Source organism: Vipera ursinii (assembly GCF_947247035.1).
Source record: "Vipera ursinii genome assembly, chromosome: 16".
Lineage (NCBI taxonomy): Eukaryota > Metazoa > Chordata > Lepidosauria > Squamata > Viperidae > Vipera > Vipera ursinii.
In genome coordinates, this window is record NC_139529.1 from 846655 (window position 1) to 873670 (window position 27016).

The following is a 27016-nucleotide window of genomic DNA, read 5'->3' on the forward strand; positions in this document are numbered from 1 at the left end:
AAAAGGAAAATCTGTACAAGGTGCCATGTGTTTTGTTATTTTATTTTTATTTCAAAGATTTATACAGCCACCCATTTTGTGAAATGCAACTGGCTAGCTTTCAGGAAACTTTAGTGGGTGGATGCCGCCTGTTCTCCATGGGAAGAGTGTCCACAGGGTAGTGCTGGCTAAGGAGAATAGGGCTTTTTGGAAAGCCTTATATGGGAATGTTTAAGGGAGGAGAATGGACCAGGCCCACCCTGTCCAATCTGGAGGAATTGCCAGTACCCTCAGGGAGAAGGGGTCTGCAAATAACCTGGCTCTGTGCCATTCATTGATAACCAGCACCTTGATTGCCAATTGAAAGAATCTCACACATGAGCAAACCAAAGGGTGCTCAGCACTGCACCAGCTGCCACATTCTGGACTAGTTGTCATTTCTGTGAGGCCTTCAAGGGTGGCCCTAGGTCACAGGTCTGCAACCCCCGGCTCCAGAGCCACATGCGGCTCTTTCAGCCATCTTCTGCGGCTCCCAGTCCCAGTGCCATGTGCAGTCCAAAAAAAAAGTGGGACTAAAAAAGTTCAACCAATCAATTCAAATATGCAGGGTAGGTGCATATCTCACCTTGGCTCCACTCTTCAGTCAAACCCTGTTCTGCGCATGCACGCATGTACGCGCATGCGCACACATTTTTTTGCGGCTCCCAGTTTTTCCTTTTGTGAGGGAACCGGTTCCGAGTGGCTCTTTCACTGTTTCAGGTTGCTGACCCCTGCCCTAGGTGGAACACATTGTAATAATCTAGCCAAGAAGTGACACGTGAGAGTCTCGGTCCAGGAACAGGTTGAGTTGACATACGGGCTGCATCTGTGCAAAGGCCTCAGCCATAGTTGCTACCTTAAAAAGGAGCAGCAAGAGATCCAGCCCTTCAGCACCCCACATTCTAGGAGCCCAGGGCTAGACCTCTGCCATATGCCAGCCCTGGCTGGAACTGCCTTCCCCCCGCCCCCCCCAAAAGGAGGAGAACCCTTGCAAAACAGTGCCTGACTCCCAGTTCTCACAGCTGGTCAAGAAGATTACGATGGTGAATGGTACTGAAAGCTGCTGAGAGAGGGCCAGGCCACTTGGATCACCCAAGCTCTCCAGAGTTCATTCCCAAGGGCAATGAACATGGTTTTAGATTGTTACCTGGCCTGAACCCTAACTGCAGGGCCCCAGATAATCCATCTAGGGCAGGGGTCAGGAACCTTAAACACTCAAAGAGCCATTTGGACCTGTTTCCCACCGAAAAGAAAACACCGGGAGCCACAAAACCTTTCTGCTTCCCCCCACCCCTGCATGCAGCACCTTGCCCCTTCTGCTTCCCCCCACCCCCCCAATGAAGCACTCCACTGCTGCTGCTTCCCCCCTGCATGGAGCGCCCCGCTACCACTGCTTCCCCCCCACCCCCCAACGGAGCGCTCCACCACCACTGCTGCTTCCCCCAGCGGCGAAGGTGGAGTTTGGGAGGCAGTGCAGGGCGTAGCTCAGGTGTAGCCCAGCAGCAGCAGCAAAGCTCGTCCTCCCCACTCAAGAGGCCACCAGTGGTTCCTCGGCTCTGTCTGACTTGAAGAAAGTGGAGGTGCAGCAGCGGGGTTGCTCTCAATAAGGTGGGCATACATGAGCGAGCAGTGCACCGGCTCTTATTGTTTGAGAGCAGTCCCACTGCTGTGACTCCATTTTCTTCAACTTGGCTCCCTCCGAGGTACCCAAGCCACTGGTGGCCGCTTGAGTGGGGAGGATGAGGAGGAGAAGAGCGGTGAGGTTTTGTGCTAACTGGCCAGCCAGGCAAGGAGTAGGTCGGGCAGTGGTGGCTGGTTGGCTGGGGAGGGGGGATCATGGCCCCTCGGGGGGATCTGCCAAGCCTCATGGCAGCAGCATTGGCAGCTCCCCTCCACCCGGCCTGTTTCCCCAGCTCCGTACAAGATAATTGGTGGAACCCCCCCCCTTCCCACCTCCAATCAGACCCACCCAGCACCTTCTTTCCAGATCCAATGCGGTCGGTCCTCCGTCACTTCCTCCACTGCCATGTGCAGTTCCACAAACAAAGAAGTTTGTGGGACTAAAAAAGATCAATCAATCAATCAATTCCAACTTTGCAAGATTTTTTTTTGTCAGAAGTTGGATCTTTCTTTTTTAGTCCCACAAACTTCTTTTGTTTGTGGGACTGCACACGATGGTGAAGGACAGAGGGATGAAAGAGCCACATGGGTCTGGCACACAGGTGGCTGAGATCACAGCCATGAGGATCTTGTCATGAAACTGATCAAAGAGAGAAACAACCTGGAATTAAGAGAAACTTCCTGACAGTGAGGACAATCAACCAGTGGAACAGCTTGCCATCAGAAATTTCATCACTGGATATTTTTAAGAGGACACTGAATACTCACCTGTCTGAGATGGTATGGGTTCTGCTTGAGCAGGGGGCTGGACTAGAAGACCTCCAAAGTCCCTTCCAGCTCTATATTCTATTCTATTCTATTCTATTCTATTCTATTCTATTCTATTCTATTCTATTCTATTCTATTCTATTCTATTCTATTCTATTCACCTCAAGATCTGCAAGAGTATGTGGGAAAGACCTTGGGAGATAGAGTGAAGAGAGGCTACCTAGAAAACATACTGCATAGCCTGCAGCTGGAGAGCGGGTGAGGCAAGAGGGTCAGAAGAGACCCTCCATTTAGTTCCTTGGACTGTAAAGGAGACAGCAAGAGAATTGTACTTTCAGGCATTCATGATTCTATTTATGTAGCTTTAAAATAATCTTGAATGAGCTCATCTGGATGTTTCTTGCCTGGTCTACCTAGCAAGGCTAGCAGGATTGACTGATGCAAACTCCTCCTACATGCATTTTCCATGTATCAGACTCAAAGGAGGATCTAAAAGAAGAAGAAGAAAGAAACTGTATTGGTAATTGCATTGATTATTTAGTATCTCTGGGTCTCCCTCTTCTCCCTTCAGATGACTATGTCCACATCTCTAGCAAGCCCTGTGATCTCCACTGCACTACCACCGATGGGCAGAGGCAGCTGATGGTCCTGGCCCGAGACGGCACCTCCTGCAAATCCTCTTCTTTCCGAGGGGTGTGCGTGTCTGGAAAATGTGAGGTTGTTAAGCATTCTAGCTACCCTCTTGCCTGTAGAATTCTTCCAGCTGCTCTGGCTGCCTCTCAAGGCACTCTTTCTTTCTGCTGCTTCTAGCCCATCGGATGTGATGGGGTTCTCTTCTCCCCCCACGTTCTGGATAAATGCGGGATCTGCCAAGGGAATGGCAGCAGCTGCACTCATGTAACAGGGAGCTACCGGAAGGGAAATGCTCCGCTTGGTAAGGCAGGGGGGGACCTTGGGGACGGCTTTAGCCCTGAGCAAGTTCAGCCTTGGGTAGGGAGGCCAAGCGGAGGGAGGATCCAATCCCCTCCTTCTGGTGAGTCTAGCCACTGTGGTGACTTGCTTCTTACTCATAAGTGCACTGTTCTGCAGGATACTCTTTGGTGACTCACATTCCTGCTGGAGCAAGAGATATCCAGATAGTTGAAAGGAAGAAATCTGCTGATGTTTTGGGTTTGTATTATACCTAGAACAATAACCAATAAAACCTTTGTTTCTTGTATTCTTCTTAGGAAGCAAAGTATTTTCATTGTAACCTAAATCTAAAGCCTACCCTGATCTTTTTGGTATCATGATCATAAAATCTCCAACTTCACCTGGCTTGCTTGACATTTTTCTTGTTCCTGTGGTTTTTTTCTCTGGCCTCTCCTCAAAAAGATAATCTGCTCCCCAACTTCCTCTTGCTAACACTGATTACGAAGCCCTGGTCATGATACAGATTTCCATGGTGGGCTGGTAAATTGGGGTGTTATTTCATTCAGTGGCCATTACACAGAATTGCATCGCAGAGCAGCACTATCGTCTGTGACCAGTACAGAAAAGAAAGTGGGTGTTGGTCCATCTTTCAGTAACTCCCATTGTACAAATCATGGCCTCTCTTTGTGGATTTTGTAGCTATTGCAGATGAAGGTGGTTCTTACTTCTTCAACGGGGATTTCAGAGTAGACATCCCCAAAAACTTCAATATTGCAGGGACCATCTTCAAATACAGGAGACCAATGGACATTTTTGAGACAGGCATAGAATATATCGTTGCACAGGGACCTACCAATCAGGGTTTAAACATCATGGTAAGTTTTGTTTCTTGGAACATATGAGTATCTTTCAGTGCATGAATATCGGCCCTCTTGTTAGCAGTATGCAAACATAGAAAGTACATTGTAGAATCATAAAGTTGGAAAATGCTCTGATGGTCTTCTAGCCCAAACACCTTGCCCAGGGCAGGAATCCCTCAGCCATCCCAAACAAATGGTGATCCAATTTTTGCTTCCAACCTCCAGTGGTGAAAGCTTTAAGAGGAAGGCTGTTCATAGTCAGGAAATTCCTCCTTAATTTGAGTTTGGATCCCAATCTCCACAGACTGATTCTTCTCCTACACTCCTGCATTCCACAGAATAAATCCGCTTTCTGTTTCCTCAGAGGATACTTGAGGCAGTGGAAAATTGTTATTGTGTCTCCTTTTAGCTATTTTTAGACTAAACGTACTGTACCCAGTTTCTTTAACTATTCATAATAGGATTTAGCCTACAAGCCCCTCACCATTATTCCTTATCTTCTCTGCACACTTTCCAGAATCCTCCTTGAATTGTGGTGACCAGAACTGGGCAGCATCGTTGGGGCCTCAGTCTCTTCAGAGGGAGGCTGTTCCATAGGGAAGGACTGATCAAGTCATCCTTGTTGACTGAGGAGACCCAAAACATGCTTTTGCTACTGAATCTGGTAGAATGGGGAGAAACCATGGGGGAGAAACAGTCTGGCTCAGTTTGCGATGGCCTAGATAGTTATGATTCATGTCACGCTTTTGCTGAGGAAACTGAGGGTCACATTTCAAAGGGTGGGGTGTCACCTTTTGGTTGGGCTGTCTTTGAAAGGCCCCCCTCCTGTGGAACAGCCTGCTTTGGTATCTGGATCCATTCCCCTTTATTATTCCTTCAAAGACTGGGATAAACCTGGCTCTTCAGAAGAGCACTGGAGGACAATGAAGGGTGGGGTATTAATTACTATAATTTACTGCTTGGTCTAGTTTTGGCATGGATGTTAGTTTTGGTGTGGCTGTTAGCCTACTCACAGTTAGTAGGACATATAAATCTGAACAAACAATCAGTCCAAAGGCTTTAACAGATCTTGCCTTGAACATGGGCAGTATTGTGTGGCCCCTAAGGTACCTCCTGTTCTATGGTCTGTGATCCTCCTTGTGCCCAGTGTACTTTGCAGAAGGGCCAACATTGCAGAGTGGGCACACTCCCTGTCACCCTGCATCCTCCAGGGATGAGAGAGATGATTGGCATTTGGACCTGTGGCTTCTTCTGCTTGGCAGAATTGGGGCCTTTGAACTTCTGCCTTGTTGAGAGCTATGTCCCCCTCCTTCACTTTATATAACAAGGCTGTGGCATTTCCCCCCTTTCCTCCAGGTTTGGAACCAAAATGGTAAAAACCCATCAATAACATATGAATACATCCTGCAGACAAGACCTCGTTTGAAAAACCTGCCACCAATTTACTATGGCTTCTCTGAATCTGGTAGTGAAGAAAAAACAGAGTTTGAAGGAGGATTTCTTTCGGGGCTCGCTCAGCTCAACACCAGCCTGCTGGCCACCCTCTCCCAAGAAAAGGGCCAGCTGGAGAAGCTGCTCTTTGGCCCCCAAGGGCGAGGGGATGAACTGAAGCTGAGCAAGATGCAGCAGACCAATGAAGTTTACCCTAGGACCCCACTTGAGTATGGCCCTGTTCTCCCGAGCAAGATCTCCACAGGTGAGTAACCCACAGCTAAGGGCAGGCTTCTCCTTGTGGAGGTCCTGCTTCATGGCCATGGAAGCTCTTGCTGGAAAGGCCTTCTTCCAGTTAAGACGTTCAAGCTTTATTTTTCATTTCCGTGGGTGTAAATTTCAGGGAGCCCTCAAGCTGGATGGCCCTTGAGAAGGGATCCAGATTACAGCATCCCACACAGATGCCTGCCCAACCCTCACTTGGACAAATAAACAGTGACTTTCAGAGCTTTGGAAACTATCTAGATTGATGTCGCCAAAACTGTCCGGATTGATGTTGCCTTCATTTTGCTGTCAACTACCGTTCCAAGATTTTCATGAGTAGCAAGCCAAGTGTTTGATTTCTGTTTTCAAGTGGGAAACATTAAGCATTTTTCTGTTGCTTTCAGTTCATTTCTCAAAGCTAGTGTTTCTAAGTCTTGGCCATTTTAGGATATATGGACTTCCAGAATTTGTTTTAAGCTATCCAGATTGTTTTGAATTATGTTCTGTTTTCTCCAGTATTAACCCAATCTGTAAGGACCCACCTCTGTTTCCCTACCAAAAAAGTAGAATTCTTGAAACTTCATCATTTCAAAAGGAACTTTTATTGGCAGGTACAGACAGCAGGAAAGCTAGGCAGGATGTGAGGGTTTCCCGCCTGAATCACTAGGTAAAACCCATGTAATAATAACTACCCCGACTGTCCATCTGGTCAGTTCAAACAGGCCAATCCATAGGTGACAATGAGCCATGGGAAATGGACCAATAAGGCACCTCTCTCAAGGTTCTCAGATCTTCTCAGTTTCCTCTCTCCGCACCAAGATAAAGCAGATGGCCCAGAGGCGTTACATTCACACCCCAAGAGGATACATCAAAGCAGATAGATGAAGCATGCACTACAAACACTACAAACCCTTTTTCCCCCTCCACCCCCCCTCCCCAGGGAGAATGGCAGAATACTACAGCTAAAGCACAAAGAATATCTGAAATGGGGGGATTAATAAATTAGGGTTCTGACAAAATCACTCATTTTTGTACCCTTTATATATCTGACAAGTATTCCCGCCAGCTACACATCCAAATAATGCTTGAAAAGGAGCACTGAGCCCTGGGCCACCTCGCTGGATGCCTCTGCCCAGTTTGATGAGAAACCATTGATAAGTCTATTTGGTATAGTTCTTGAGCCATCCACTCAATTATCATGCCATCCAGATCACATTTAATTTCCTTGCTAATCAACGTATCATCATTACAGAGAGGCAAGGGAGTACTATAACTTTTCATATCTTGATACTATCCCTCTGTTGATGCAGCCTAGGACCACATTGGGTTTTTTGGCAACTGAAGCACATTGCTAGCTCATATTCAAGTGGTTGTCCACTAGAGTCCTAGATTTCTCTAACAGTATGTCCTACTAAATGCTTTGGTGAAGCCCAGGTCTATGTAAATCATTCCCATCACCTGTTAAGAAAGTTATCCAATTAAAAATGTGGTAAGACTACAGTATATAAAGATGGAGCCACAGAATGCAATGGAAGGAACCTTGAAGATTATCTAGGACCTCCCCCAACTCCCCAGTACAGGATGCATTTCTAAATCAGCTTTGACAACATCTGCCAAAATGAATTTAAGCAACAGGGACTCCACCTTTCTTTTTTTTTTATTAAAAAGTTTTACAATACATTTTATCTTTAACAAAAAAAAACCCTTCCACCCTCTTCCCCCTCCCCAACCCTCCCCAACTCCTCCCTCCCTTTCCCCCCCACTTCCCAGAGCCGAATACAGGGTATAAAAACACAAACAATCATAATCTAACTTACGCAAACAATCCTAAACTATTTAAACTATCACACTTTAACTCATATAGATAAACTCCAAACATATATATATATCATGTCAATAATTATTCAAATACAAAATAATACTTTTTACTCTAATACCCAATAAAAACAATCACAGATAAAACAATTTATATCAATTTTCTAAAACTATTCTTCTTTCCAACTAGGCTTTAAATTCATACTAAAACCAAGTTTATACAACCTTTCCTTCTCCTAATATATTATACAACTTAAAATACCATACCTTACTTTCCAAACTTAATTTTTTTTATATAATCACATCATTCTTATATTTTCTATTACCTGTTTCATTATTACCCATAAAAATATTACAAGTTAACTTCAATCAGAGATAAAACAATTTATATCAATTTTTAAAACTGTTCTTCTTTCCAACTAAGCTTTAAATTCATACTAAAACCAAATTTATACAACCTTTCCTTCTCCTAATATATTATACAACTTAAAATACCATACATTACTTTCCAAACTTAATTTTTTTTATATAATCACATCATTCTTATATTTTCTATTACCTATTCCATTATTACCCATAAAAATATTACAAGTTAACTTTCATCTATAATTTTCCCCAAAATTGCACCAAAGCATATCACAAAGTATATACCAACCACACAATATCCACCTTCTTATCACACCGTAACTATACGTACCAACCAAATAACAAATCATAACCTACAAAATATCAGTAAGCACTACTACAAATCTTCCCAATTAAATTTTCATAATCATCTTAAAACTAAAGCAACATAAAATATTACATAGTTATTTTATAAGGGTGAAAAGTATATCACCAAGTATTTAGTCCTTCTAACAATTTTAATTCCCATAATCCTTATTACATTATTATCTCCTGCAGTTCTGCAACTAAATCTTCAGGCTTGGTTCATTCGCCCAGAAGCAGCACGCCTCTTCCAATTTCTGGCCTTCTCCAGTGGCACTGAAATTTGATCCACTCCTGTAGCTTTCACATCTGTCTGTATTAGCCCTTCATCATCTTGTAGATTCTCTCTGTAATGTTGAGACTCTCTCTCACCTTTTTTCTTTGTAGATTCCATAAATGGTATGGGGGCTGCTTTTAAAATATTACTGTAGAAATCACGTGCCTGAATCACCGTAGTAAAACAATGCCTCGTACCTTCATAGGTCACCACCATACCCACTGGTATCTGCCATCTAAACTTGATATCACGTCGTCTCAATTCTTGTGTCAAAAAAGCAAATTCCTTCCTTTTTCTTAAAATTCTTGAAGGGATGTCTTTTAAAATCAGAACTTTTTGCTCAGCAATTACAAAATCAATATTGTAGGAGGCCTGGATAACTTCATTTCTAATCATTCTCTTTGTAAAATAAACCACCACATCTCTGGGTAATTTCCTTTGTCTTGCAATCCAAGAATTAACACGAAAAATTTTATCTATATCTTCCATTATTTCATCTGCTGGTCGTCTCAGCACCCCCTTCAAAGCCTCAGAAACCATTTTCTTCAAGTTTTCCTTAGGATTTTCTTTTAAGCCTCTAATCCTTAAAGCAAACTCCATCTGATAATACTGTGTCGAGATCAAATCATAATCAATTTTCTCTACCACATTTTCAGTTTCTGTCATTTTTGCTTCCAGTCTAATATCATTTTGAGTAAGATCTTACTTACTAAGATCTTACTCTTTCATCCAAATTCTCAATGCATTTAACCATGCCTTGCATTGCAGATATAATGTCTGCTCTCATTTCTGTTAATTTCTCTGTAATCTTTTCATCCATAACCTTAGCTAGTTTTTCTGTTAACTTCTCCTCCAACTGTTGTTGCATTTGCTTCTCCATAGTCTCTTGCAACAAATTCTGCAAATCTTTTACTGTAAAAGCTGATGCAGATACGGGTGCAGGGGACAATAAAGTTTTCAACGAAGACTGCTGCACCAAAGCAGGAACTTTAGAAGATATAGCCGCCATTTTCACCCTCTATTGTTAACTACGCACTTCCCTACCTGGGCGCTCACCCCCTCCTCTTCTCCTGAGGAGGGGGCTTCCGAGCCGCCAAAACAGCTGATCGGCGCTGTTTTCGGCAGCTCTACGGAGCCGCGAGGCTGACAGCCGAAGAATGGCTGCCTCCGGCGACGCCTTGCCATCCGGAAGTCCCACCTTTCTTGACAAGGCACTATGTTCCATTGCTGAAGATCTCTTATCACTTAGAAATTGCTCCTATGTCCAATTGAAATCTGCTTCCTCATGATTTTTTGCATGATAATTTTTAAGACGTTAAGGGATCTGGATCTAACCATATGATGAATGGTTGAAGGAAATAGGTATGTCTAGCCTAATTAAAAGGGACGCGGTGGCTCAGTGGGTTAGGACACTGAGCTTGTCGATCAGAAGGTCGGCAGTGTGGCGGGTTGAATCCCGAGTGCCGTGTAGCAGAGTGAGCGCCTGTTACTCATCCCAGCTTCTGCCAACCTAGCAGTTCGAAGGCACATAAAAATGCAAGTAGAAAAATAGGGACCACTACAGTGGGAAGGTAACAGCGCTCCGTGCGCCTTTGGCGTCTAGTCATGCCGGCCACATGACCACGGAGACGTCCTCGGACAAGCGCTGGATCTTCGGCTTTGAGATGAGCACCGGCCCCTAGAGTCGGAAATGACTAGCACGCACGTGAGGGGGAACCTTTACCTTTACCTTTAGCCTAATTAAGAGAAAGATTAGAGGTGAAATGTTTCACTTTATCAAGATCTTCCTGAATTTTGAGCTATCTTTTGAAGTGTTTTCTGTTGCCCCTACATTTGTGACATCTGCAAATATAATCTTGTTTTCTAAACCCTCATCATTATAAATACACAGAGCCTAAACCGTAGCCTGCAATATACCATTTGATATTTTAGCACAACCACAGAGGTTTTGATGTACTCTCATTGCCATTCTCATTGATAATTGCATTAATTTTCAATTTGTTTATTTGATTTGATTTATATAGCCACTCATCTCACATGTGTCACTTTAGGTGGTTTAGAGTAAAATAGATAAACTACATAACAGAAAAATAAGAACATGTGGCCATCAAGCTTCTTAAACAGGACCATCAACAAAGTGTGGACTCTTTCATATATCCAGATCTGGGCACAAAAACACATTTCAAGGATATTTTGAAGGACCAGCAGGGTCAGATCTAGTCTGGTGTCAGAATAACAGAATTGGAAGGGAGGTTGGAATCTTCTAGTCCAACCCCCTGCTCAAGCAGAAGTCCCTAGACCAGTCCAGACAATGGAATGATATTCTAAAGGCAGAAAAGAGCCTTCTTCTGGGCCTGCCAGTTGACACTCTTTCATTGATGACGCTTAGGATATGCCTGCCCTACTACACCAGACAAGATGGGTAGAAGCAATAGAAGAGAGACCATCCAGGCCTAAGCCATGAAAAGCTTTAAAGTTGACAATCGGAACTGAATTGTGGCCAGAAGCACATTGGGAGCCAATGTAGTTCATGGAACAGGAGCTGAAGCTTCCAAGTATTTCTCAAGAGCAGCCCATGTAGAGTAATCCAAGTGGGAGGGGATTGAGGCATGAGTGATCATGAGAAGAGACCCTCTCCCTTCTCTGGGTCAGGAACAAGTACACCTGATGCACAACCGGAAATTGCACAAAGCCCTCCTAACCAAAGCTAGGTCCAGGTGAATCCCCAGATTGTGCGCCACACCATCCTGAACCAAAGATGGAAGGTTTCTGGTACCAATCAGTCTCTCCTGGGTGTGGCAAGGCCTTTTGCACCCCATCCAGGCCTATGGAGTTCTGGCATCCCTCGGGATTCAGCTTAAGCTTGTTGAAATTGGATCTCCTGAATCTGGGGGAAGGTATGGGCAGTTCCCCTTTCTCTAGAACAGGGCTTTTCAACCAGTGGTACGGGTACCACCTGTGGTACATTGGCACCTGGCAGGTGGTATGCCACCATCCTAGAAAAGTGGTAGCGGGGGAGGGGAATGAGCTGAACCGGTGGTAGCACTGCACAAGCCTGAGTGAGAGATGGCTGGAGCTGCAGGGCTGTCAGGGCTCAGCGGAAGTGCCAGGATAAGCACCAGGTTCCAGCTGGAGCTCAGTGCTGATCCTGGTGCTTCTACTGAGCCAAGAAGCATTGATCAGCTGGAATGTTGCAGCATATCCAGGGTCTTGTAATTTACATTCAGATGCTTGGCAACTGGTTCATATTTATGACGGTTGTTGCCATATCCTAAAAGTGGTACAATGGGTGAAAAGGTTGAAAAGCCCTGCTCTAGAACTCCAAGAAAAGAGAATCACTTCCTTGCAAGAATCCTACTTCTTTCCCAGTGGTTACAACCGGATCTTAGGAGAATCAATCTCCTTGTTTTTCATCAGCCTCCTACAAAATGAAAGTCAGCAAGGCCACGGAACAACACTTTGGGACCTTGCCATTTTGGCTGAGTTGGTTTTCCAACAGATGTCCAAGTAGTTGAACTCGCCTGTTATTACTGTGTCTTCCTTTCACAAACATTTAGAAATAAATCCAGGAAGATTTTCTCCAGGTCATCAGCCTAGTTTGGCAGTCTCTAATTGTACCCCAAGAATACGTTCCCCTCCCTTTTATTCTTACCCAGGTGCTCTGGCTGGACCCCCAGATTCCTGATCTCAGTGCACATGTGCATTTCCTTCACATGTAACACCATACTTCCCTTTGTGTGACCTCTTCCTTTTGAACAAAGTTCACCCTTCAGCTCCTGCCTTTCACTTTTTTACTGCTTCTCCCCCATATTCTGGGTGGCTGTCTGTGATCTTGGGGCCACATAACATTACCTATCCTTTCTTACACTCAAGTGGCCATTACCAAGTCCCTCCATGGCTTGTGCAGCCCTCCAAATTCCTTATAGGTCACCCCATCCCAGAAAAATCCTATGTCGTCTCATTCAGGAAGAGGCACACTATTCCTTGTTAAAAAAAACTCGTTCCTTTACCCATTTATTTAGCAAGCATGTTTTCCATCCTAATGGCTATTATTGTAGCAAACAACATTCTTTGCTGGAGCAAATTATGGGCACTTTTTTCAAAGGTGGGAACCTGCATGCATTTCCATGCTTTATTGTCCCCTTAGAACAGTCTGAAGAGTTTAAATGAAAAAGTTTCTGCTGTTTGTGTTGTTCCCATATTGTGCTAGAAACAGAGCCCTTTGTTACTAAATTTTCTTCCAAATCTGGATGAATCACATTGAAGTAACTGGATCAAATTGGGCCATATCCAGAGCTCCAGATTCTCTGGGCCAAGTAACTCTAAGATTATCAAGTTTTATTTTTACAGCAAAACCATGGGATATACTGTGTGAAGCCTCAGAAGTCTCCATTATGGAATTATAAGAGTTAGATTTACAATCCTTACATCAAGAGTTTCCTGGATTACCACATTAGAACATTGGGAGTCTGAGATGTAGCCCATCTGTCATTTTCCATTTCACTTTTTGAATTTGGTCAATTGTTCAGTTACCTTTCTTTTTTTTCCACTTCTCATTCCAGAATCAAACACAACTAAAACCAATTATAAGGTGGAAGGAAATGGAAGTGAACTGGACTCCCTACTCCCTTCCCAAGAGTTCCTTTTAGAAAATGCAATCATCCACAGCTTTGGGGATAGGAGATCAGATTCGAAAGAATCCATCTGGAACAAGACCCTGAACAGTATCTTTTCTCCAGTGAACCCCATCAACACCTTTGGGCCTGAAATAGACCGTCTTTATGTTGATTATGATGACAGCGATGACCTGCTGGCTTACGCTGCTAATGGCACTTTCATGGAGCTGACCCATGAGGAAGCCAGCAACAGATCTTCAGAGATCCAGATTTCCAATGGGACTATTTCTGCTGCCCAGGGAAACAGAACCCAGAAGATAAGGTAAGTAACTGACCATGTTTTTGGGGAAGTGAAATTTTGCTCTAGTGTTGTTTCTAATGCATTGCAAGATGAAGGCCTGTACAGTAAATAAGACAGATACTGTTATTTAAAAAAGCTGAGTTGCTTTCCCAAAGAAACTATGTGGAAAAAGAGAAGGTTGTTGCATATTTGTCTGAATAGAAACTCATTCCATGTGAAGACCTTTTCTATCCTCAGAGCATCCTTCCTCAAGAGAGGAAGATGTCATGGTATGTGAGAACGGCCTTGAAAGAAGAGGGGAAGGGGGGGGAAGCCCTGAGTGGTTTAATGGTCAGAGAAAGAAGTGTAGGAACTGACAGACTTCCAAGATTCTGTTAATGTAGCCTTACAAAAAGTAGAATTGTCTCATCTGGTCGTGTCTACCTTACCTGGGATGGTCTACCTTACCTGGGATGGTTGACCTAGGAGAGACTTCTCTCCCTTCCATCTTAACACGCACTCCCCCACCCACCCTCTTCTGCACTCCTCTTCTCCTGGAGGAAGAGGAGGAAAGGACCACAAGATCTCAAAAGTTCTAAACATGGTGACCTGGCAGGAAGAGCTATTAGGCTGATGCTTGCTGAGCCCAGCACAATTTTTTTTTGAAGTTTACATAATTCCTCTTCTAACCTGCCTTCATTTCATTTCTCCTTTTCTTTTTCTTTCCCTTCTTGGAGTACTAACCCTTACCTCTTTTTTCCAGTTCTGTTCCCACAAGGAGAAAGGAGATGCATGTTGGTTTGAGTGTGTAAACAGTGAATGTGCAGTTTGTGTATGGAATATGTAAATATTATTGGGAGATTAAATTTACGTATGGAAGCCTTATTTTATAGGCAGTTAATTTGGTTTAAGACAGAATTGGCAGGCCTTGGTTAATAGGTTTGGGAAATTGAACATTGCACAGGATTCTTTTTTTTTATTGAAAAGTTTTAAAAAATACAATTTTCCTTTAAGAAACCCCCCTTCCCCCTCCCTCCTCCCCTCCCTACCTCCCCCCTATCTCCTCCCCTCCCCCTCTCCCTCCTCCCTCCCCTGCCTCCCCCCCTCTACTTCCCCTCCTCCCCCCCCTCCCCCCCCTCCGACTTCCCAGAGCAAAATACAAGGTATATATCTAAAAAGCAATCATAAACAATCATATACTAACAATTATAAACTCTAAAATCCATCACTCTCTAGCTTATATAAAGTAAACCAATCCTTAACAATACTAAATATATATAAAAAACTAAAATAAAAGAAAACTAGCATCATTCCCATCTATGTTCTTCCACATTTCCCTATTACCTAAACATATTCTCATTTACACATCACAAACACCTATCCCTATTAACCTCTCTAGCCAAAATAGACTATAATAGATAGTTCTTGTAAGGACGCGGTGGCTCAGTGGGTTAGGAGGCTGAGCTTGTCGATCAGAAGGTCGGCAGTTTGGCGGGTCGAATCCCGAGTGCCGCGTAACAGAGTGAGCACCTGTTACTCATCCCAGCTTCTGCCAACCTAGCAGTTCGAAAGCACGTAAAAATGCAAGTAGAAAAATAGGGACCACTACAGTGGGAAGGTATCAGCGTTCCGTGCGCCTTTGGCGTCTAGTCATGCCGGCCACATGACCACGGAGATGTCCTGGACAAGCGCTGGCTCTTCGGCTTTGAAACGGAGATGAGCACCGGCCCCTAGAGTCGGAAACGACTAGCACGCATGTGCGGGGGAACCTTTACCTTTTACCTAGATAGTTCTTACACAAATTAACCCGCATTAACCCACAAAACTTTCTTCCTCTTCCTCTGTAATAAATTGTCCATTAATTCCAAATTAAAGATTCTGTTGCCATACATATCATCCCAAAACTTTTAAAAACACAAGTACCACTTGTCTATAAGTATATTGTGGAAGTTCCATAGATTTCTGCTGGTCTTATTTTTTTGTCTTTTTTGAGCGTTTTAAGGCAGCACGCGTCACCCTCTGTTCTCTAATATCATCCAAAAGAGTTGCAGCTTGAACTCCTCCTGTACCCTTCTCGTCTATCAGTCCATCTTCATCCTCTTGATGTTCTCCTTCTCCAGATCCCTCTGCAGCTTCCAGAAGTGTTGATGGGGTTACATTTAAAACATTGTTGTAAAAGTCATGCGCTTGCTTCACATTACCCAAACAGTACCTTTTGCCATCATACATGAAGCTCAGCCCAGCTGGGATCTCCCATCTGAACCTTATATCCCTTTGCTTGAGCTCTTGCACAAGAAAAATAAAATCCTTCCTTCTCTTTAAAATCTTTGGAGGAATTTCTTTTAGAACCAAAACTTCTTGACCAGCAATCACAACTTTGGTATCATAGGCAGCTTGTATAACTTCATCTCTAACTTCCCTTTTTACAAAATAAACCACCACATCTCTAGGCAACTTTCTCTGTTTAGCAATCCACGAATTCACACGAAACACTTTGTCCATACCTTGTTTTATTTCAGATGCTGGATGATTCAATACCCCCTCAAAAGCCTCAGAAACCAGCTGCTTTAAATCTTCCTTAATATTCTCTTTTAGGCCTCTAATTCTCACAGCAAACTGCATCTGGTAAAATTGGGCCAGACTCTGTTCACTATCCATTTTGTCTTTTAAATCTTCAATTTCCAAAACTTTTGCTTCTAATATAGCATTCTTTTGAGTCAAGTCTTGCACTTGGTCATCCAGCACCTCCACACATTTAGCAACTTTATGCACTGAGGACAAAATGTCTGCCTTCATCTCTCTAAGTTTCTGTTCCATCCTTTCTTCCATTCTCTGCTCCAATTTCTCCAATTTCTCCTCCATCTGTGCAAATTTAGCACCCATTGACTCCAGAATTAACTGGGTATGTTTTCAAGATCCTTCGAAGTCAATACATCAGGAGAATGCAACGCCTGCAGTAATGATTGTTGTTGCACCGGAGAATTTCCAGCACTCCGAAAAGTTCTAGGGGGAGGTTTAGCCGCCATCTTTTACTTACAATTGTGACGCACTTTCACTTTAAGTTTTAAGCAAAGTCCATCAAGCTTGAGAGTAAAATAAAATAATCTTCTTCATCTCTTCATCTTTCCCTCTTGTACTGCTCTGCCTGCTCTTTTCCTTTCATAGTCTCTCCTTCAAGCAGGGATGGTCGCAGACGCCTGGCTCTGCTCCATAAAGTCCGGAGCAGAGACGCTAGCCAGCTGGGAGCAGCCCAGGCTACGGGGGAGTTCAATCCTTCAGCCGCCCAAGCTCCAAGCTCAGGCGGCCCCGGAGAACTCAACCCCCACCTGGGGGCTCACCCCCTCCTCTTCTCCCGAGGAGGGGGCTTCAAATTCGCCCGAACAGCTGATCGGCGCTGTTTCGGGCGAAAAATCACACAGCTGAGCTGCGGGCAGCCCGGGAAGGCTGTCTCCGGCGCCGCGGAGCCACCGGAAGTCAATTCTTATATTTTGGGAGGGAGGTTTCTTTCTTTGAAGAGCAACATCTTAAACTTAGGATTGACTTCCTTTTGGTAATTACTTTCATTTTAAAGTAAATGAAAAATGCAAGAAAACAACCAAGCTCAAAGAGCACTAAAGATCCCCTAAATGAAAACTGTATTAAACAGATGACAATCGGGTTCTTTAATATCAAAACGTTCTTCATATAAAAAAGAAGAAAGGTAAATTGCTGTTACAATCTTTCTGGTTTTATGCTGGAACAGAACCTAGAGAAAACAGAGGAGATATGTTCCTTTGGGGTGGGAGGTGGTTCTGGAGTCATTGGGCTATCTTACATAACCTGAGCCTGAACCAGAATCTGGATTTTGCATCCTGGCTTTTTAAAGCACTCCTTTGGAAAGTGGAGACAGTTCCTAGGCAGTTGGCGTATTAAGGGGAAGACTTGCTCTGCAGATCCCAACGGCAAGGCTGGCAGGAAGCAGCTATTAATTGTAGATGAGACTTAGCGAGGCCAGGCGAATTTCCAAGTCCAGCAGTCCAAAGTCAAGCCAAAGATTTACATGCCAAATCAAAGGAGAGACAAGGTCATAGTAAATCAACAAGCTGGGTTGTAAATAACTAGATCCCAAGTGTCTCAATACACAAGCCAGATGCTGGAACTGATTCTTAGTAAGATACCCTTGTTTCTAGAACAACTTTCTCTCTGTTGAGTATACACAGCTGTAGTCAAGCCTTGCTCTGTGTCCTGCTGCTTGCTCAGAAGTTGCCCCCTTTGGTGAAATACAGAGATCCCTGGAGGAATTTCTGGGGTCAGGGGTAAGTGAGTGCCTGGGGCAGTCTGTATTGCAATTGAGTCAGAACCTGAGGGCACAGAACATAAGGAATACACAGAACAATGCAAACTTGGCATGAAATGTGGCTACAGTGATGCTGGTTGAAGCTGGGAGATGATTACCAGTGATTTTTCAACCCAATTCAGAATGCAACTCTTGACTCTGAAAGGGCTGCTGTCATTCATTCCACTTATACATTCACATCTGCCGTCTTGAGTCCTCCCATCTTCTTCTTCTTCCTAGTTGAGAATGCCAGCATTTTGTGGCTTAGTGTGTCACGGAGCCCAGTCGCTGTCTGGCTGTCTGTGATGCAGGAACGTGACCTCATCTGCCTCATCTGGGACTGCCCTCAGCAGCAAATTAAAGGTCTGCTTTGTACCACCAGCCCTGTAACCAAAATCCCAGAAGGTGTTGTGTTGTGACACCCTTATGCCAGACTTAGTTTGGTTATTTTTATTTTGTTAATGTCAATGGTCTGACTAGCAAACACACACAAAAATGGAATCCTCAGGGCAATTGAATCCCAAAAGATAAATCTTTACTGGATATAGCATCTCAGAATTGAAGAAGCAAAACCAGCTCTGGGGTTTCCCGCATGAAAGCTTACCAAATTAAATAAAAGGTTCCCTGGTTCCCACCCCCCCCACCCCACCCCTGTTATGAGAACAGTCCACTTCTCCATTGAGCACCTGCAGCAGTGACCTTGGTGTTTTGCATGCTCTCACAGTTTGTGAATGGCTTTTTGCATTCCATTTCCTCCCTTTGCTTTCCACACCCCCTTTTTGTTGGCAAGATGATTAGCGTTAGAAACTAGTAGTCAATATAGTGATTCAATCCTGAAGGAAGGGTAGACCTGGAAAAATATTAAACACAAAACATCGTTACTCAAAATCCTTAGTGGTTCAATCATCTCTTTGGACATTTGGAATGGAACCTTCTTATTAATTTGTCTGCACTAACATTATGGGCATCAGTTGAGGGAATACCCTTTCCACTGCACTCAGTACTGTGACTTCCCCTTAAAGTATCTTGAGTCCAATATTTTCTCAATGTCATAGTATTCCTCACCGCCCACCATAACAGCAGAAGGCTCCTTTCCAACTGGCCTCAGGTTCCTTAAAGTGGCTTTAACAGGCTGCGGTGGAACACTGGATGGACCTGTCTTAATATTTTTGGTAACTGCAGTTCAACTGTAACTGGGTTTATAATCCAAACAATTTGGGGAGCCCTTTTCTGGTCAGCCTGCTGAGGAATTCTGGGAGTTGAAGTCCACAAGTCATAAAAGGGCCAAGTTTGAAGACCCCTGCTTTACATGATCTTCCATTGTTTCAGAGTAAATGAGAATGCCATCCAGGTACATCAGCACCCCTATAGTCCTAAGGGCATCACCTAGAATTGGTAGCACCATAAGGGGCAGTTAAAAGCTGTCTTCAATTCATCCCCCTCCTTAATCCTCACTCGGTAGTATGCTTCTCTCAAGTCCAACTTGGTGCATACCCCAGAATATTTTCCTGAGGGGGAGGGGGTACATATTTTCCCCACTGATCCCATTATTCCTTCAAAAATCAATGCACAATCTCAGAGAGCCACCTTTTTTTCCCTTGAAGAGTACTGGTGCTGCTACCCTGGACTTCGCTGGTCGGATGAAGCCCCTAGCCAGATTTTTAATCTATGAAGTTTTGGAGCTCCTCCATCTCCCTTGGGTCATTGAGTATATCTTCGGCTTGGGTAGCTTTGCCCCAGGCAGTATTTCGATAGCACAGTCTGTGGGGTGGTCCGATTCCCGCTCGCTAAATACTTCCGCCAAATCATGGTACTCTTTTGGAATGCTTGTTTCTGCTTACTTGCTTTCACCTAGCACATTAACTGGCTCCAGTTTCACTTTCCCAGCCGACAGCACCCATTTGAGTTAGGCGTTTTCTACACCCGCTGCACTTTCTCCACTTTATTCCTGAAGCGCCACTTGTTGCTCCTCCACTCAATTGATGGATCCCACTTCTTCAGTCATGACAACACCAATATCATGGTCTCTGTCATCTTTGGGGCCATTATAAGCCAAATGGACTCTTCATGGCTCCCTGTCTTTAGGCAAGTACACCCCCCACCCCCACGTGATGTGTTTGGGCTGGTTTCTTCCTCAACTGTCAAAATGCTCATTTGTTCCCTCCCTCTCTCTTTGATGGCAGAACGCCGGCAAGGCACCAGGCTGAAGCTGGTGATTCTGACATGATCAGTCTTTTTATAGAGTCCAACCTCAAACTTGGGTTTTTCATCCAGTTATTTGCAGAATAGCGTTTCTCACCACCATCAGAGTCACCCAGGTCACAGTAGCCACTCCCCTCCTTTCCCTCAAGCTTCGATGGGCCCAATTTGAAGGACAAACCTCTTCTTCTCTGCCTGTCTTGACCGTAAGACTTATTCCTCCCCCTCCCATTCCCCAGGAAGACACATCAAAGCAAAGAGAAACAAAGTAAAGAAAGTGAAGCTGAACACAGCACAGGAAAGCTCTTTGGGGAACCCCCTTCCCATCAGAATGGCAGTGCCTCAATAAGGATCTCTGAGGCCTGACATACTGCCTCCCTAAAAGAAGGAGAAAACCACCTGGAAAAAAATAGAAAATAACAAAGGGGAGAGAAAAGAGTGAGAGGCTAGTTAGATTTATCAGGGTAGAGAGTTATCTAGGAGCTCTAACATGCTTCTTTTGGACCCACTCATTTTGGGATGCAGGGAGGTCCTTCCTCGCCTCTAGATATTGTATTGCCCCATAGTGTTTTCAGGATTATTATTAAAGTGTTGTTCACCTTCAACCATGAAGGACTGCGGCGTGGGAGAAACTGCTGGTCATAAGGGCAAGGTTATTTCAGGTTTTAAAAGGCTGCAATGAAATACAAGTTGGACTTGTCTTAAAGTCTTCAGTAGCTCTAGTTCTACTGTAACTGGGTTTATGATGTGTTTAATGGGGAAGGGGCCCACAAATTTGGACAGATAGACTTGATCCCCAGTATGGAATGGTTTAGGCTCTATCCTCTTTTTATCAGCCTGCACCTTCTAGGTGGCTCTGGCTTCATCTAGAAGAGCCTTGGTGGAGCAGTGGGCTAATGCCTCCTTAAGTAACACCAGCTGCCTGCAATTAGTGCAGGTTCGCATCCCACCAGGCTCAAGGTTGACTCAGCCTTCCATCCTTCCGAGGTAGGTAAAATGAGGACCCAGATTGTTGGGGGCAATTAAGCTGACTTTGTAATAATGCCGCTTGGGGTGTGTGTGAAAGCCCTAATAAGCAGGCATATAAATAGAATGAAGGCTACTGCTAAGCTTGTAAGCCGCCCTGAGTCTTCGGAGAAGGGCGGGATATAAATGGAATTTTTTTAAAAAAATTGCAAACCGCTGCCAGGTATTCTTCAATTGATTGATCCGTTCCTTTAAGGAGGGAATGGTAGGCTCACTGGATGACAGTTCAGGCATTGGGTTGAAATCTTGCCCTGTAGCAACATGGAAAGATGTAAAACCAGTGCTAGTATGCATGGCATTGTTATAGGCCAGGGCTTTTCAACCAGTGGTACGCATACCACCTGTGGTACTTTGCCACATGGCAGGTGCTAGCCACATGTAGCAGGGGAGGGGAATGAGCCTAAGCAAGCCAAGCCTCAAGGAGAGGCAGCTGCAGCTGCATGACTGTCTGGGCTTGGCAGAAGCCCCAGGAGCCAGCAGGGCTCCAGTTGATTGGCTCCAGCTGATTGGCACTTCCAGAAGCAATTCGGAGCTGGAGGTGAACTGAAGAAAAGGGGGGAGAGAAGAGAGGCTATAAAAGAATGTGGTTTGGGTGGGGAAAGGGAAAAAAGACAACAGGAAAGTTTTAATCCCTTTAAACAAATGTAATTAGTTTTACCCCCTTTAATTGAGTCTGTCTGTGGCTTTTAGAAAGTTTTCTTTGTGTCAGAATCCATTTATATTTCATTTCTACCTCTCTTTCTATGCAAACCCAAATCTCACCACCACCACCCCTTGGATTCTGCCATTCCCAAAGAGGAAAGGGAATAAACATGGGAGTTTATTGCCTCCATTTCTTCTCCTCTCCTTTTTGTTTATCTAGCCTGCTTGTTAGCCATCGCAATAAGATCTCTCTGATCTTACAAGCAACTAAGGGGGTGGGGGGAATTCTGGTTTGTGTCTCCGGATGGAATGTGAAGGGGAGGAAGTAATTGTGCTGCAAATGGACTGGTGGTTCTCCCTTTCCCACGAGGAGTTTGACACCTGTATGAACAGAGGGCCGCATCGATACCAGGAGGGTCATCTCCGCTACTTACAAGCGGTGAGGCGCTCCGACCCTCTGTTTCTTCCCCGGGGTCCCGGGAGCAAGGATGTGCAGCCTCCTGAGCTCCGGCTGGTGTACCTGAATGCCAGGTCCGTTGCTAATAAGGCTCCCCTTGTCCGGGATCTAGTTGAGGGTGAGCATGCGGACCTGGCTTGCATCACGGAGACTTGGTTGGGCCCAGAGGGTGGTGTTCCTTTGGTTGATCTTTGCCCACCAGGTTTCTGGGTGCTACACTGGCCTCGGGCTCATGGTAGGGGTGGGGGAGTGGCGGTAGTTATCAGGGAGACCTTATGTCCGCGGGAGACCACCGTTCCCCAGATAGTCGGGTGTGAGTCTCTTCTTGAGATGTGGTCCTGGGGTGCAGTTGGGCTTGCTGCTGGTGTACCTTTCGCCTAGTCGCGCAGCGGCAGCCCTGCCTGAGCTACTCGATGTCCTCTCGGGGTTGGTGATTGAGTTCCCCAAACTTATAGTTTTGGGTGACTTCAATCTACCATCCCTAGGAGGATCATCTGAGTTAGCTCGGGAGTTCATGGCTTCCATGACGGCCATGAACCTGACGCAAGTAATTCTTGGACCGACTCATGAGGGAGGCCACACCCTTGACTTGGTTTTCTTATCTGGACGGTGGTTTGATGATCTTGGTGGGGGCTCTCCAACTGTTATGCCCCTGTCATGGACCGATCATCACCTCCTGCGGCTGGTCTTCCGTTTTGCCACCCCCCGCCGTGGGTGTACAGAGCCAACTAGATGGTACCGCCCCAGGCGCTTAATGGATCCTGATAGGTTTCAGGCAGCGCTGGGGTCCCCACCTGCCTCCGCTGCTCACAACTCGGCAGATGCCTTAGTGGAAGCCTGGGAAAGGGCGGCCACGGAGGCACTTGACCGAGTTGTACCCTTGCGGCCCCTGACCCGGTGCAGATCCCAGCGAGCTCCATGGTTCTCCGCGGAGCTACGGGAGATGAAGCATCGGAGACGGGGCCTAGAGAGCCGTTGGAGGTCCAGCCGATCCGAATCCGACCGTTTGCGACTAAGAACCCACATTAGGTCTTATCTCACAGTGATGAGAGCGGCGAGGTCTAATTACTTCTCCACCCTCATCGCGTCCACAGATAATCGCCCGGCCGCCCTGTTTAGGGTGACCCGCTCCCTCCTTAATCAGGAGGTGAGGGAGGAACCCTTGCAGGGTCGTGCTGAGGAATTTAGTCAACATCTGTTGGATAAAATCGCTCAGATTCGGACCGGTCTGGACTCCAACTGGGCAGAGTCTGACGATCAGGACACGGGCGGTCTTGTCAATGTTATCTGGAAGGAGTTTGATTCTGTGACCCCTGAGGAAGTGGACAAGATTATGGGGAGGTTGAGCTCTACCACATGTTTATTGGACCCATGCCCTTCCTGGCTGGTTTATGCAGCTCGGGAGGGGACACGAGGCTGGTTCCAGGCGGTTATATCTGCTTCTTTGAGTGAGGGTAATTTCCCTGCCGTCTTGAAGGAGGCGGTGGTGAGACCTCTCCTCAAGAAGCCTGCCTTGGACCCAGCTGTGTTAAATAACTTTTGTCCGGTCTCCAACCTTCGCTTTCTTGCGAAGGTTGTTGAGAGTGTGGTGGCGCATCAGCTCCCTCTGGTCCTGGATGAAGTGGATTATCTAGACCCGTGCCAATCGGGTTTCAGGCCCGGGTACAGCACGGAGACGGCATTGGTCGCTCTGGTGAATGATCTCTGGAGGGCCCGGGACAGGGGATATTCCTCTGTCCTAGTCCTATTAGACCTCTCGGCAGCTTTCGATACCATCGACCATGGTATCCTGCTGCGGTGTCTCAGGGGATTGGGAGTGGGTGGCACAGTTCTTCGGTGGTTCTCCTCCTATCTCCTGGGACGTTCGCAGTCGGTGTTGGCAGGAGGGCAGAGGTCGACCCCAAGGTCTCTCGTTTGTGGAGTCCCTCAGGGGTCGGTTCTCTCGCCTCTCCTGTTCAACATCTACATGAAACCGCTGGGTGAGATTATTCATGGTTTTGGAGTTGGGTATCATCAGTACGCTGATGATACCCAGCTTTTCATTTCAACCCCAAACCACCCCAGTGATGCCCTCGATGTGATGTCCCGTTGCCTGGAGGCGGTTCGGGTCTGGATGGGGAGGAACAGATTTCAGCTCAACCCTGACAAGACTGAGTGGCTGTGCATTCCGGCATCCCGGGATATTCAGAATATTCCACCTCTCTCTATGGAGGGGTGAGTTTTTACCCCCCCGTAGATAGGGCTCGCAACTTGGGAGTCCTCCTAGATTCGCAGCTCACTCTGGAAGATCATATAGTAGCTGTGACTAGGGGGGCTTTCGCCCAGGTTCGCCTGGTGCGCCAGTTGCGGCCCTATCTAGACCGGGATGCCCTGTGTATGGTCACTCATGCGCTCGTGACCTCTCGTCTGGACTACTGCAATGCTCTCTACATGGGGCTTCCCTTGAAGACCACTCGGAGGCTTCAGCTGGTACAGAATGCAGCCGCGAGAGTTGTCTTGGGAGTCTCCCGGTACTCCCATGTTACACCTTTGCTCCGCGAGCTGCATTGGTTGCCAGTTGTCTTCCGGGTGAGATTCAAGGTTTTGGTAATGGTTTTTAAGGCCCTACATGGAGTACCTCGGGGACCACCTGCTGCTGGCGTCAACTTCCCTCCGCCCTGTGCGTTCCCACAGAGAGGGCCTCCTCAGGGTGCCTCCGGTCAGAGAATGTCGGCTGGTGGCCCCCAGGGGGATGGCCTTCTCTGTGGGTGCTCCGGCTTTATGGAATCAGCTGCCGGTCGAGCTCCGGATGGCACCTGACCTTCGATCCTTCCGATGCGGTCTGAAGACCCATTTATTGGAACAAGCCGGCCTGGCCTGATGGGGATTTAATGGGGATTTTTATATTGTTATCGACTGTTTTAGCTGGGCTACTATTTAATTCTTTTTAATTTTTGTATCCTGTATTTTTTATGTATGCCCTGTTCACCGCCCTGAGTCCTTCGGGAGAAGGGCGGTATATAAATACAATAAAACTAAACTAAACTAAACCTGAAACTTGACTGATCCGGAACTGACCAAATGAACTGAGGGGTGGGGTTTAAAAATATCGATCTGTGAAGAGATTTTTCAGATCCTGTCTATTATACCTTCATCCATGTCTTAGTAAAAGTTTCTGCTTGGACAATCTTGCCTCCAAGAATATTTCTTTCTTAAAATGTGGATTGGAGTGGGTTCTGACATTAGACAGTCAACCTGGAAGGAAGAACCTTTCCGGGGGACTTTGCAAAAAATACAATGTCTAATGATGAGGAGGAAAGCCCCATGGAAAGGGAACTTTCCCCCCGACTGAAATCCCACCAACTATCAGAACCCAAAGCATCATATTCCTCTGGGGAAGAGGTGGTGGAGACGCGTTACCACAAACTGGGGTGGTCGATGGGCGTTGGAAGGAAAAGGGAGTGGGAAAAGGCATCGAGGAAAGTGACCCTGAGGCCGGAGGAACCCGAACCCGAATGGAAGCAAGAGATGGAGAGCTCCCTGCACGTCAGCAAAGAGGACGGGAGTTATGCACCACATGCAGAGTGGATCCTAGAGACCTGATGAAAAAAAACCTTGGTTTGCTAAGAGAGGAAAAACCTGAATCCCGTGGCCACAACAGCGCCTGGAGCCACAGCTGGAGAGACAGTGGGGGGATCCAGAACATGCAGCACCAAGGCCGTCTGCTGAATACGGAGCTACCAATTCAGCAGCACCCACCCCCCGCAGACAGGGATCAGGATGGGGGGGCAATACCATTCGCAGCGTAGGCACCGATCCATTCAAAGACTACCGCCCCTGGAAGCGAAATTCAAGGGGGAGCCGCCATGCTTGGGGGTTTTCCTAACTCAAGTCCTCAGTTATATGGAAGAATATGGACGGGACATCCCCAGTGACAAAGCCTGCATCCGCATCATGCAATCTGCCCTGCAGACTGGGTGGTGAACCTGCATGACTCCAATGCCCCAGAACTCAACGACTTCAACCGATTCATGTCATCCTTGAGGAGGCAGTTTGAGGACCCTTTGGCTGATTGTAAGGCCCAGGAGAGAATCAAAACAGTGAGGCAGGGCAGACGGCCGGTGGCTGAATATACCGAAGAATTCCAGGCCATTGCCAATAAGCTGAACTGGCCCCACAACCCGAGGAGAGGAGACAACATTAGTGGGGGAAGAAAAGGGGTTACCAGAAATATTGGAAGAATACCGGGACCTTGCTGAGGTTTTCAGTGAGGAACAGGCAGATGAGCTCCCCCCTCACCAGCCCACAGACTGTGCTATAGAATTCAAACCCAGGGCAAAACACCCGAAGACCAGGCTGTATTCCATGAGCCCCAAAGAGATGGCGGAGATGGAAAGATTCATAAATTAAAACCTAGAAATGGGATTTATTGAGCCTGCCAAACTCAAAGTGGCCGCTCCAGTCCTGGTCAGGGAGAAGAAGGATGGCACTATGCGCTTATGCATGGATTACCGGGCCCTAAACACAATTAATGAAAGTAATCTGTATCCCCTAGCCCTAATGAAGGATATGCTATCCCACCTATCAAAAGAAAGGATTTTTACCAAACTAGACCTGAGAGAAGCATATTACCGCATTAGGATTAAGGAAGGAGATGAAGGGAAGACTGTGTTCAATTGCCCAATGGGTTGCTACCAGTTCAAAGTCCTGCCATTTGGACTGCAAGGGCCCCCCACAGTTTTTATGCAATTAATTAATGAAGTGCTAAGAGAGCACCTATATAAAGGGGTCCTGGTTTACCTAGATGACATCCTTATCTTCACTGAGAA

The 27016-nt window shown here is 45.9% G+C and overlaps 1 protein-coding gene across 1 annotated transcript in view; it reads left to right on the forward strand.

The window, feature by feature from the left end:
- ADAMTSL2 (ADAMTS like 2) overlaps positions 1-27016 on the forward strand; it is a 111474-nt gene that overhangs the window by 44180 nt on the left and 40278 nt on the right. Inside the window, exons 6-11 of the mRNA XM_083375290.1 lie at positions 2978-3123; positions 3217-3340; positions 3496-3576; positions 4018-4193; positions 5535-5874; positions 13236-13611. Coding sequence (XP_083231416.1) covers positions 2978-3123; positions 3217-3340; positions 3496-3576; positions 4018-4193; positions 5535-5874; positions 13236-13611 — 1243 coding nt within the window. The remainder of the gene's footprint in view (positions 1-2977; positions 3124-3216; positions 3341-3495; positions 3577-4017; positions 4194-5534; positions 5875-13235; positions 13612-27016) is intronic.